This window comes from Plectropomus leopardus, chromosome 4 (assembly GCF_008729295.1).
Source record: "Plectropomus leopardus isolate mb chromosome 4, YSFRI_Pleo_2.0, whole genome shotgun sequence".
Lineage (NCBI taxonomy): Eukaryota > Metazoa > Chordata > Actinopteri > Perciformes > Serranidae > Plectropomus > Plectropomus leopardus.
The window spans coordinates 3,384,896-3,398,328 of NC_056466.1; the positions used below are offsets into that span (position 1 = coordinate 3,384,896).

The following is a 13,433-nucleotide window of genomic DNA, read 5'->3' on the forward strand; positions in this document are numbered from 1 at the left end:
TCAGAGGGAGAAATTGTACTTTTTAGTCCTATACATTTATTTATTGCTAAATCTATACATTTTTTTCAATATATGAAACTTTTATTACCAAGTTGCTCATTACCTTTTCCCCCCATGCTTATGAAAGAAATTGCACAAATTTGCTCACGGTTCAAAGGGTTAAGTTCTTGTGAAAGTCATCTGAGGGAAGCACAGGGGAAGTGATGTCTTTCTGGGTTTCAAAGGGTGAAGTTGTGAAAATTGTATCCACCCTGACACTATTGAAATCCTGCTTACACATTAATGCATCAGTAATAATGTTCCGATATGTATGATGTATGATAGCTATAATTAATATTTTATCATAAAAATGTATCAAATGATAACGTAAAAACAATGCAACAAAGTGTGAGGTGTTACTTTTAGGATGAAGCTACAGACAATTATGACCCAAATCTTTTTTTTTTCTTGCACCGGAGAACACATCCAGATCAAATTGTCCCATATTATGCGATTGGCCCCATAAAGCCAGATGTAGAGTTTTACAGTATTCTACGTACAACATGATGTCAAAGTCCTCATTATTTTACTGTAAGTTAGGAACCTTTGAAGTTGTAACTGATTGCTTAGCCTCCATAAAACAAATATGCTGTGCAAAGGCATAACTAAACCACTGATATGATTCATTCATTGTGTGTATTGTGATAATCATGGGTATATTATAGAGCAATGGGCCCCTGGGCACAGATATGTAAAAGGCTCCACTTATTTTTGCTGTTGTGTTTGGTCTCCCAGGTGTTATGCATCTTTGTACTTTTTTTGTTGTTGTCATTTTCTTCATGTTTGTGATATTTTTTTCTCTTTGTCTCTCAACTCTTTGTCTAGTTGTTTTGCCCCTTTGCATTGTTGTTTGTTTTCTCATTTTGAGTGTCTTATCATTTTTTGAGGCTTTGTGGTTGAGTTGATACTTTTTAATTGGGGTTTGGGGGCTGACACTTTGCAAAATAATCCATCTATGGTTATTATTTCTGCTGATTGTGAAAGAAGACATGAGAACCAAAATTAAAGGCTGACAAATAGTATGAGACACATTTAGAACTCATAATATAGAGTGTGTTAAGTGTCATCAATGTTTACACATGCTGAACACACATATTAGTTCATATGCACACCCTCAACAATGAATAATGCAAATTTACAATCAGGATTCAGTTGGATTCCAGAGCGTAGACTCGGATCAGACATGATATACAGAAAATAGCACAAAAGAGTTGTAATCCTCTGTCAAATTTAAAGTGAATTAGATTTAACTTTATTGTCATTACACAGAGCACTACGGCAACAAAAATGCAGTTTGGCATATAACCAGAAGTTCAAAGTGAAAAGTACAGAGCAATACACAGAATAAACAACACAGGATTAGTCTTTCATTCTTTGAAGGCATATGACAGAGCATCTTGAATGGCCTACATATAAAGATTGCTGTCTGCTCAGTTTATAACTGGTCTGTTTTTGTTGCATGAACAAGGGGAAGCCTTGAAGGGAAAGAGAAACTCCTTCCAGCCCTACATGTCTCTACAGAACATGCTGCTCCTACCCAGGCTACTCCTGCTGCATTCAGGCTCCATCTGGAAATCAGTTATTCTTATTTAAAATCCTTTTTAGTCGTTTTAAGGCGAGTTTTCTTTATTCCACTTACACGTGAAGGCAACATGAGTTTTCCGCGAGCGCCACCCCCCTCCCACCCGTCCAGGTAAGAAAAGTTTCTCAGCCTTATTTAACCCGCCCGGCGTCACGTATATGTCAAAAAGACCCCACCGGGTGTGAGAGAGTCTCTGAGCTCCAGGAGGACTCACCGCCAGCCATGGCCGAGTCCCAGCTCGTGTGCATGGAGGACGGCCACATTGGAGTCAAAGTCCCGGAGTCCAAACCGGAGTTCTACTACAGCGAGGAGCAGCGCGCGGCCATCGAGGAGCTGCTCAAAAACGGCGATGGTGCCTTTAAAACAAGACTCAAAGATGATAATATGAAAGACTTTTTATCTGCCAGAGAAGTCAAACTCTTACTAAACACGTTCAGACAGTATGACACGGAGAAGGACAGCAGCAGAAAAGCTCCGCCGGCCGGGTCTGAGCAGGCAGCCGCGGGCACGGACGCGGATTCAGGGGTCCACTCCACCTACTGGCCCCAGATGTCGGACACCGAGGTGCCGCCGCTGGATATCGGCTGGCCCAGCGGGGGGCTGTTCAAAGGGGTGACCCGGGTCGCCGTGCACACACACCCACCCAAAGGGAACGGACCCCACATCAAGGAGGTGGTGAGGCGCCTCATCCAGGAGGCCAGTAAGGTGAGGACCACAGGGGACATAACAGATAAGAGGACATTATAATTGTTATTATTTTATTATTGTGTTTTTCAGGGCTGATGCAGATGCCCATTACTAATAGTTAATGAGAACCGATGTGTTCTTATCGTAAAACTTCAAATATTTATGTCCATATCTATGATTTGGAATACACAGCACAACATACGTAACACAAAACTTTGTTTAAATGCCTTTAGCAAATGTTTGATCAAAACAGAAACGTTTAACATCATATTCAGCAACTCCCGAGGAACTTTTTAAGTTCAGTGAAAATGCAAATAAACAAATGAATAAATAAAAATAGCTCCCTGAGGTTTTTTCTTTGCACTTTTTAATTGCTTAATAAAAGTACATAATACAGGGGGAAAAAAACCCTACAGATTGTCAAAAAGACAAGTGACAGACAGAAATTGGACATTAAGAAAAAATAAACAAAACAAAGACTTAGAGATAGCATTTAAGATTGTGCATTTGACAAATTACCCAATAGCAGGTCATAATACCCAATTACTTTATGAGGTCGACTTGCAGAACAAAAATACATTGTTTAAAGTGAAATCAAAGGTGGTTGAGAGACTGAAGTTTAAAGAGAGAATAATTTGTTTGTCAGATAATGACTCAATACCAATTACAGGAAGTTATTATGCTTTTATTACCTACTTGAGCCCTGTATTTTTGTCTGGCACAGTCATAACACACATACACTATTGTCAGTACAAATAACAATAATATTTACAATAACAATATTAATATTAAAAAAAATATATAGTGTTTTTCAAAACACAGCTATAAAGTGCTCTATAAAAATATAATATAAAATGGCAGACAATGAGATAATAATAATAATAATAATAATAATAATAATAATAATAATAATAATAATAACAGTTTAAAAGCTGCACAAGAAAAAATACCTAAAATAAATGAAACTTTCAATGAAAAAATAAGAAAATGCCTTTGTTTTTAAAAAAGGTTTTAAGAATTGACTTACAGCTAAAAGTGATTTATAAAAATGTATTTTTAAGAGGGATTTAAAAAAGGATAAGGAACTTCATGGTTTGATGTCCTCAGGATGGAGGTTTCAGAGAGCAGGGGGCCTTGAAAGAAAAGGCCCTTGGTTTTCAGCCAAGATTTTAGACTTTGTGGCAGAGCCTTGATTTAGGTCCTCAGGTTTCAGCTAGGCACGTACAGAGTCTGAGGATCTTAAATGAATTTTGGTGAGTCCAGAGCAAGCCTTTAAAGGGTTTTATAATAATATTTTAGCCAATATTTAGCCAATGACATGAAGCTAAATAATATGCTGGTCTAGCTGCTGAATTTTGGACAAGCTGTAGTTTGGGTTTGTAGGCCTAAAAACACATATTAAATGGGTTTGTAGCTGTTGTCTGGGAACGTTAAGATGCTGTTGAGGCAGAAATATCCTGATGTGTGAGCTAAACGTCAATGGGTGGAGTGAAAGAAGGTTAATGGGTTTTGTTGACACGTAAGTAAGCAAACAATGGCAAACAAAGAGGGACGTTTAGTCAAAGTTACTATAATAGTTCTAGCAAAGTATGGTTGATATGATCATGGAAGTATGTACGATCAAACATATATATACAGAGATGTATATAGACATCAGCCCTTTTTACACAGAGATTGTACTATAGGGCTGCTACTAAGCCCCTTCTTTATGCCTCTTTTGTGTGTTTACACAGAACCGAATGTCGCCAGCATCGTTTCACTCCACTGTGTGGTTTTAAGTGGCATCAGGCATCATGAAATTAAAAAAAAAGCATGATGGGCATCAGGTTTGGGCGGTATAACAGTATGATGGTATACCAGGGTATTTAGAAGGTATGTTTTCAATATGGTCGAAAATAAAGGCGCTCCTTTCTCTATTAAACTCATTGTGTGTAGTGCACAGCACGCACCACCAGAGCTTGTGGCACGATTAGATGAGAACAGCCCTATTAGAAACAGAAAGGTCTTTCCTTTCTGTTTATAAAAACATTAACGTTCAGATAATAACATTGTGAGAACAATGCTTATGTATGCAGATCCGCAAAAACAACCAAAAATGCTGTAGTATGCAGGCCAGGCCAGTAGCTGTTGGTGGAAGTTTGTACTGACACACCATAGAAGAACACAAGATGCAAGGTAGGATTGTTACTGAATTTTGTCCTTGATCCTTTTATAAAGTGCAGCGTGACGTTGCTGTTCTCACAGGATCTGCGCATTGCGCGATCGTACTTTATATACAGAATGGTGAGATGGCACACTTGCACATTTTGAAAAAGACTGCAGAAGGGGCTATCAATTACTCATTTGTGTGACCAACTTTCCAAAACACAAATATAATTCAGTAAGTTTACATTTAGGCAACTTACACCAGTAACTTTACACATTTGAGAAGCTGGATCCAGGGATTCTTTTTGGCATATTGTCTAAAAAAGTATGTTATGTAAGTGTTTATAGGTGGGGCGATTAAACGTTAGAGGGATTAATACCTCCTCACACACTAACTGAGAGCCTGAAGTGGTTCTGTGTGTTTAAGCTGCCCATCGTCATGTTTACTCATAGAGCGCCAGAGCTCCGCTGAGTCATCTGTTCCGCCTGCTCTCAGTAACACAGTGACATGTTCAGCCTGGCTCACCCTGCTTCACTGTGCCTCCCTAAAACTGGGTCAAAGAAGACAGTAGATGCATGTGTCAAAAACTCACTGGGTCTTTTTAACCTGCTTTGTTATGCTACCCATTTTTGGATTTCCCTGTAATTTTCTTTGGAAATTTATTTTATCTTTCCCTCCTTCCTCATACTTATTTCCTTTTGCGCTTGTTTTCTTGCACTTATTTTGCTTTCCTTCCTTCCTGGTTTCAAATCTACTTTACCATAAGCATTGTGAGACAAGACCTTTGGCCCTTTTGAAAGACCGCTTTTCTCTCTGCTTTTATGCTTTTGATAAAGAAAGTGATTTAGAGTATGCACACATCAGCTTTACTTCCTGGTTGCCCTTCCTTCCAGTTATTACGTCATCATGTTGGGCATAAGGGAGGTGTACGTCAGGAGTGTTTTGTTTACTAACTCACTTCCTCTTGTAATATTTTGTCAAAAAAATATAGGCATTAGAGCTGGAAGCCCATCTTGCTATATACTTAACTTTATTTTATACCCTTAACAAAATAAATCTTTTTGGGTCAGATAAAGAAAAGGTTTTGTAAGTACAGTAGGCGGCTCAGCTTGGTGTGCATCTCTGGAATGTGACAAAAATACCAGCTTTGTTGTCATTTATCAGAAACGCAAGGAGCTATTCATAAGAATCACACACACACACACACGCACACACACACACACACACCCACACAAGCAAGATAACACATGTGGAGCAACCAGTTCTCCAGGCACTAGCATAATTCATCTTTGCATGCAGATTTGAAATGTGTTCCTATTTGTCCTTTTTGTTTTTGTCTCAAATTCGACTTGAAAATCACTCAGGAGGCTTCACAGCACTGAGTCCATTGTCCACACATGTCTCATCTTGTACCTCTGCCCCCCCCCAACTCCACTCAGCATTTTTCCTCAGTGAGTAACTGAGTGGAAACAACAGGCCGTTTCTGCCCAACAGAGGAACATTTGTTGAACATTTAAAAAAACATTGTTTTCCATGAGTTTGGTTCTCAGGGAATAGTGGAACAACACACCAATCTTTTATCCTGAAAATCTCCATGATAATTCGTCATTGTATGGGCATAACAGCCAACTTCTGTCAGAGCTCTGTGGCTTTGACTCTTAATTTTACTTTGGTTATGAAGTTCATTAGACAGATGTCATCTGTGTTCATACTACACTTTGGTACATATTCAGTAACCATGTGGCCTTTTGTTTAGTGCCAAAATATCAGCTACTTGTATAGTATGAAAACGTTATGTACAGCTTATCATATAATGTATTTAGCACATTCATGCTTTTTTAAACAGTGATTTTTCCCTTTTTTTTCATTTTTTTTGTAGTATGTGTCCATTTTTTAAAACACTTATTTTGTATCCCCTCTCTAAATTCTGACATTGTTTTGTGGGTGATTGCACAGATCCACAAAAAAGATTTTCACAGCAGCCCTTTGTGGGGTTTAAATAGTGGGGTGGATAATTGATCAGCTGATCTGATCAGAGGTGATCAGATCGATCGATGAGAGAAGCAGCTGCTACAAGAGGTAGTGAATGCATTTTTTAAGACCCATCATGATAAGTTTCACTTTCACTGTGTCTGGCTTTCTCCTGTTCCGCCTGTGCCAAGAGTATGCTCCACGCTCAGAGAGTGTGATGCAATATATAATAATATTCCAGTAGTGCTCCTGATGAACAATCCAGTTTCAAAACTATAAAATTATTTTGTGGCAACAGATGTTTAGATAATGGCATGCACCCACAAATAAATGAATGTGTGTGAAACCTTGGCTTGCTGTCAGTAAAGTGCCAGAGACCAACTTCACTGACAGCAAAAACAGCTAAAGCTGATGTGTTGAGCAGGTCAATGATTGAAAGTGAACCATTCTTTGTCACACTTCATCATATTTTTCTTCTTCTCAGGAGATAGAAAAAAGGAAAGTATGTGGGAATGCAATCTACATACTTGTTCTCTGCAGAGGAGTCCAGAGTTGAAAAGCATTTAGTATAATGCTCCTGTTGTTTATTACACCCACAATGTTATATTGTAGGGTGTCATAAATATTGCCGCCTCTAGGGGCTGTTAATGGGCTCCAGACTATTACACTTGTTTTAAACTTTCTGTAGTTGACCTTTATCCTGACATCCATCAATTTATGGTGCATGATTAACAGAATAGTGCTAAAACTAATACATATACAGCACAGCTGGGCACAGTGAAAAAAAACATCCACAGTATTATACAGATTCTTTACAATTATTATCATAATTTTTAGTTGTAATTTCTACAAAAGGCAGTGCACATCTGTTTTTGCTTACATGCAAAACTACTGGTTCTTATGAATGTCTTTATTTGGTAAAAGCAAAGTGCAGACCTCTACTAATCCCAACTCTGACAGAAGAGAAAGCAAAAGCCACATGGAAGCATTTCTGAAGACATTTAAGTCCTAAATTCCTTAGCTGATCTCCTCTTGTTGTTGTAAAGCTCTATGTGTGATCTGTCAGCCTGACAGGAGCACAGCAGGAGGATAATACAGTGGCTCTCTCCACTGTTGCAAGACCAGCAGCTAAGACTCTTTCATGTGGCCTTCACTGTGCCCTCAGGGTGGGTGTATCACTGGGTTAAAGTGCTTCACTTAGACAGATTAGCTTCAACTGCTGGTTTCTTTGTTAGACATTCTGCCCGTCAGCATTTTATTGATTTTTCTTCTATTCCTTAGAGAGGTAACATGGATGAGAAGCAGTATTGAGTAGTGTTTTTCCTTGGTTTCAAGGTGTTTTTATCCTGCCGCAGTATGATGAAAAACCTGAGCAAACTGTGAAGGAAATTTTGTAAATTCACCCACTTAATATCAGATTCTTTGTGCCTGTGCATCAACAGTTATTTCTCTGAGCTATGCAAACTGCTCCTTCCAACTCTGAAGTGCATCTTGAGTTGCAAGGCCTTATATAGGCAGGTGTGTGTGTGTGTGCCTCTCCAAGTTAAGTGTAATCAGTGTAATTTACCACAGGTGGACTCTAATGAAGGTGTTGAAACCCCTCAGAGGTGATCAGGAGCAACAGGAGGCACCTGAGCTCAATTATGTTCTTCCTCTGTTCTGAGCAGTTTTGAGATATTAAACCTCAAAGTTTTGCATTCCAAATCACATAAATGTTTTCAATGTTTTTTATTTTTAACAGAAAGTCCAAAAATGCATGTAATACCTCACATAATATCAGTCAGTTTTCACAGAATAAGTTTATATGAATAACTTAGTTTTGACAAAAAAATGTCAGATAGAACTAAGGTGAATAAATGTTGATGTTATAATTCAGTTTTCTCTTTTTCATTTCAGTTTTTCACAATCTTTTCTAAAACCGTGTTTTCACTTTATTATTATGAGGGTAAACATGAATTTCAATAATGTTAGTGTAACGCATCTACATAAAAAAGCTCAGGGATCTGAATACTTTTTTAATACACTGTATAATGAAGTTTTGACTTTAAAGGGCCAGTTCATCCCAAAATCAAAATTACATATTTTTTATTCTCACCTGTAGTGCTATTTATCAGTCTAGATTGTTTTGCTGTGAGTTGCTGAGTATTGGGGATATCAGCTGTAGAGATCTCTACCTGCTCTGCAGTATAATGGAAGTAGATGGCACTTAGCTTGTGGTGCTCAAAGCACCAAAAAAAGTCACTGAAAAAAACTCAACAGCAATGTTTCTTTCCAAAAACCATGATCTGATTACTCAAGATAAGCCACAGACCTTGTTGAGAATAGTTTAATGTAGGAACTATTTTCTTCCTGCACCCATCAACCAAATCACTGCGCAGAAGGAAGCATGCATTTACTCTTGGATGAGAGACTCATGCTAGCTCCATTTTTTTTTACTTCAGAGAAGCCAAAACTATATAGATTGATAAAAAGTAGAAAGAACATGCTTTTTTTTAAATTTTGGGGCGAACTGTCCCTTTTAGTTAGTTAAAAAACATTCTTTTTTTTTTTCTCCTTACAGGTGATAGCAATAGTGATGGACATCCTCACAGACGTCCAGATCCTGCAGGACCTGATGGATGCGGCCTGTCGTCGCGCCGTGTCTGTTTACATCTTGTTGGATAACCAAGGTGTGCCACACTTCCTGGATATGTGCTCCAGGCTGCAGATTGGCTCACAGCACCTTCGGGTAAAACGGCACTTTTACATCTGTGATTAATGTAGCACAGACTTGTAGCATAGAACACAATTTACAGACATACTGCTTACATGATATTATCAAATGTTCAATAGTTTCTGACAGATTTTTATATTCAATATTGCTTGTTTTAATACATGCACAAAGGGCTCCTTAGAAAGCATAATTAATGCTAAGTGAGCTATCCTTGGGAAATTAAGTTAGTTAAAATTAATTAGACTAATGACAGTTTATCAAAAACAAAATTAGATTGACATGAAAATGAAAATGATGGCATTCTGGCAAAAAAAAGGGGGCCAAACAGTTTAAGTGATAAAGAAGATAAGCATGATTACAACTGCAGCACTGACATGGCCACATTTCTTGAATTAGTTAATTAAACAATACAACTATTTGGCATTTTTGGTATACATAGAGGTATCCTTTCATACCTTTAATTTACTTTTTGCATTTACAATATTAGACAGTATAAGTACCAAACAACCAGGAAGACTGGAAGGTTGGATGGATGGTTGAGCTGCACTGTACGCTGCAACTGTGGTACAATATCAACCTGCTGCTTTCTGTGTGGTTTTACTGTCCATTGTCTGACTGTGACCCTCTGTGGCCACAGAAAATCCGAACCAGGACACTTGAGGGAATTGGCTTCGGTTTGTCTTTCGGCAGACTGCCTGGTGCACTCTGCAATAAGTACATGCTGGTGGACGGGGACAAAGTCATGTTTGGCTCTTACAGGTAAGGTCTTGTTCTTATTCACTCTGTGTACGGTTAGTACGCGCTTTTAACTTAACCGTTTTATACAGCGCTTGTTTCCATCACTTGTGAAGAGTGTGTGTTTGTAATAGATTTGTTGTTAATTCCTTATTTGTGTTTGAAGTACTCAGTAACTTCAAAATGTCTGACTTTTGTGACTCCTAGTATTAGTTTGGAAATATTAATATGCTAATGTTTTGATGGTATAATGTTCACTATGTCCTGTGTTAGTTAACTTAGTTGCTAATTTGCATTAAACACAAAGTAAAGCTGATGGGAATGTCATCTGGTCAAAAGCAAATTGTTTGATGGTGTTAAATTGAAAGTTATTACAGCTGATCCCGAATGGGACATTGATGTTTATTCCAAATGTTATGGCAGTCCATCTAATATTTGTTGAGACATTTTGCTTAAAACAGGAAATGTCAACCTTCTTGTGGTGCAAAAAGGAACAGTAAGGGGATTACCAAAGTCATTTAATTAATCCTCTGGGGATCATCAATGTCTGTATGACAATATAATCCATCCAATAGTTGTTAAGATACTTCAGTCTGGACCAACTGACAGATATTGTCATCCACTAATATGGCTAAAAAAAACAATGATAGAGACTACTTCAAACAAGAAATAAAGGAAAAATTATGGTCAAAGCTACAAAAATACAGCCCAAGTTGTTTGACACTTTTTGCACTACGTTATTTCTATGTAATGATTTGTTTGTTGTAAACCAAATAGACTAATGAGGACACACTAATGAAGTTGTTAACTGTTGTAAGCTTGTCTCTGTCCTAGTTTCTCCTGGTGTACGTCTCGTATGGACCGGAACATGATCACTGTGATGACGGGGCAGGTGGTTGACTTCTTTGACCAGGACTTCAGAGAGCTTTACGCCATCTCCGAAAAACTGAACCTCTACAAAGAGTTTCATGTCAGCCCACCTGCTGCTACCACGACAATACGCTCAAAAGTGGGCCCCAAACGCCCGCCTCTACCAGCGACCACATCCCGCTTCCAGGTTACCTTAGGGGATTCACGGAAAGCTGACATCCAAGTACCTGCACACAAATACTACAACCCCAAATACTCACTGGTGTTTGGGGATATCCCACGTCCACCAGGGTCTCTGCAGGAGCCCGGGACAAAGAGAGGGTCAACCTTGGCTGAGCTAGCTGAGGAGATGGACCCAGGAAGGCCAAAAGTGACCAGCAGTGAGAAGATTGAGCGACTGAGTCCGAAGCCCTCAGAAGCCCCTAGTGATATATTTAAGAACAAAAACGGAGTCACGCAGGATAAGAAGGGTCGGTTCACGTGGAGGCAGAAATTCTCCAGAGGAAAATCGTCCAATAAGCTTCCTGATAGCAGCTTGGCAGGCAGTGCAAGCCCTACAGCCACAGACACCAATAGGACGGATGAGTACGATGACAACTTTGAGGTGATTGTGAAAACTCCATCCAAATCCAAGAGTAAGAAGCTGCCTAAACTGGGCCGAAGGACAGACTCTCAGCAAACTGTCAACATGTCACAGGATAATGAAAGTAAGTCAGGATTAAAGTTGATACATTAGCTTGAATCCAGAATAAACAAATGACAGCACTTTCCAATGTGTGGCTAATCTGAGGGGTCACAAGACAATTAGCTTTGTTGTAAAGGAATACCAGGAAAAGGAAGGAAAGGAAACCATCTTTAGCGTGTACTTTGAGTTTTTAGTTTGGCCCATGTCCCATTTACTAACATGGAAGAATGGGCTTTATGACCTATACTATTGACACCCCTTTGACTATTGAAGTCATAGGGGTGTGCTTTAACAATAGCAAAACTATATCAAAACATGTGTTTATTAACTCTCACACAATTTTTGCGGTGTAATCCAAGGCATTGACAGCGTAGGTGTACTATTAGTGTTTTACATAATAAGGTTTCAGCAAAAATGCACATTTTAAAAGTACTGAACATACAACTAGATAAATGAAAGGGAGATTATACTACACAAATTGTGAAAGAGTTTGTAAACAAATGTTTTGATACAGTTTTACTGCTTAACACCGATGATTTGGATTCATCTAGAATCTTATTTTTTTCAATTCTTTATCACTATTGACACATGCAGGAAAAACAGTGTTTCTTAATGAGTTCAACCTAACAGGTGAGTTATTGATATACAAATAATAGTATTTAAGTAGAAGTGTTTCTTCGAGGGTGCACATACCAAAATGTTAAGAATCCACTGATCATAGTGGTAACATGCTGACAGACAACATCCTTTATGAATTGATTCTATGAAATAATCTTTGTTGCCTCACCAATCTCTTTTTATAATTATGTAACTGTTTTTTGCACACAGGTTTGAAGAGTCGACTTCGACGAAAAAACGCATGTCAAGTGTCCTGAGGTGAACTGCCAGTTTCTGACCACAGAACGGATTACCTTCTTAAAATGGATTACAGAATGACTTCCTTGAAAGTGACGTCACCTCGGACTGTGCAATATTGTAAGTATTTTATCCAGCGCCTTCAAGAAAGACCAAATGAATTCACGGTTCTTGAGACACTCGCATATGACACTTTAATGTTTTTTGTTTGTTTGTTTTTTGTTTAAGTTGGGCGTCAAATTTAAAATGCTGAGTCAATATGCCAGGGGATATCCCTTTTGTACTGGTGGGGTGCAGAGAGATTTATTTAGATATTCGCTGGTGATTGTTTGCGGCTTGATTCTTCTGGACTTTTTTTGGCTACATGGATACAAGGCTAAGGGCTTGTCTGGAGGACACTGAATGTAAAGTTAGCACAGTGTACCTTTTGATACACTGAAATAAGTGGGTTTCTATTTCTGTAAAATAAGAGTCAGACTTGGAGGGCAGTGATCACTGATGGAAAGAACCCTCTCTGAGAATCCTAAAAAAGGACATTGCCAGGACGTTACTGATTTCTCAGTCTGACAATCACACCAATTAAAATAAACCAAAAGAAAGTTGAACAAATATCTACCTGTGTCACCCAGGTGGTGGTGAGGTATTGTGTGCCTTTCTATGTAAACAGTACTGTACAATCTTTGTTATTTTGCTATGTTGTCTTTCATGTGAAACACATATTGCTTTTTTTTTTAATTTCAGTGTCTATTTGCTACACTTTGAAGTTGTGGTTTATGTTCTACAGTTTGCTCAATAAATGGTGTCAGATAGTTAACAACAAAAGTTTTTTAATTTTGTTCGTGTGTTAAGATTGTCACATTCTAGTCTGGAACTAATTATTTGCAGTGTCCGTATTATCTTTCTGTGATGGAAATTTCTTTGGGAATTCATGTCATAACAAACATGAGGCATAACTTTGATGATAGCTCCACCCAGTGGTGAGACGCAGTAATACTCCAACATTTTAATAGATGGTTGCACTACATAATCATACCACAAGTTGCCTCCCTTGTCCTCCCTCTGGTTCTCTGTTCTGGGTGTTTGTGAACTGCTAAGACCTTAGAGAGGAACCGCAGGCCTAATGGGAACTGAGCTGAGCTGAGGGTGGAGG

At 38.5% G+C, this 13,433-nt stretch overlaps 1 protein-coding gene across 1 annotated transcript; it reads left to right on the forward strand.

Moving 5' to 3' along the window:
• Window positions 1-1,540: 1,540 nt before the first annotated feature.
• fam83fb (family with sequence similarity 83 member Fb) lies at window positions 1,541-13,105 on the forward strand. The gene is made up of 5 exons (XM_042485328.1): window positions 1,541-2,326; window positions 8,986-9,153; window positions 9,776-9,897; window positions 10,708-11,450; window positions 12,257-13,105. Exons 1-5 carry the CDS (start codon window positions 1,844-1,846, stop codon window positions 12,301-12,303), a joined length of 1,563 nt encoding a protein of 520 aa, XP_042341262.1. The 5' UTR covers window positions 1,541-1,843; the 3' UTR covers window positions 12,304-13,105.
• The last annotated feature ends 328 nt before the right edge of the window (window positions 13,106-13,433 follow it).

Excerpts from the sequence above, each read along its gene's own strand:
- fam83fb (XM_042485328.1), top strand. The coding sequence starts at position 1,844 with ATGGCCGAGTCCCAGCTCGTGTGCATGGAGGACGGCCACATTGGAGTC. Across the intron at positions 2,327-8,985 it reads TCATCCAGGAGGCCAGTAAG|GTGATAGCAATAGTGATGGA; the intron begins GTGAGGACCACA and ends TTCTCCTTACAG. Across the intron at positions 11,451-12,256 it reads CATGTCACAGGATAATGAAA|GTTTGAAGAGTCGACTTCGA; the intron begins GTAAGTCAGGAT and ends TTTTGCACACAG.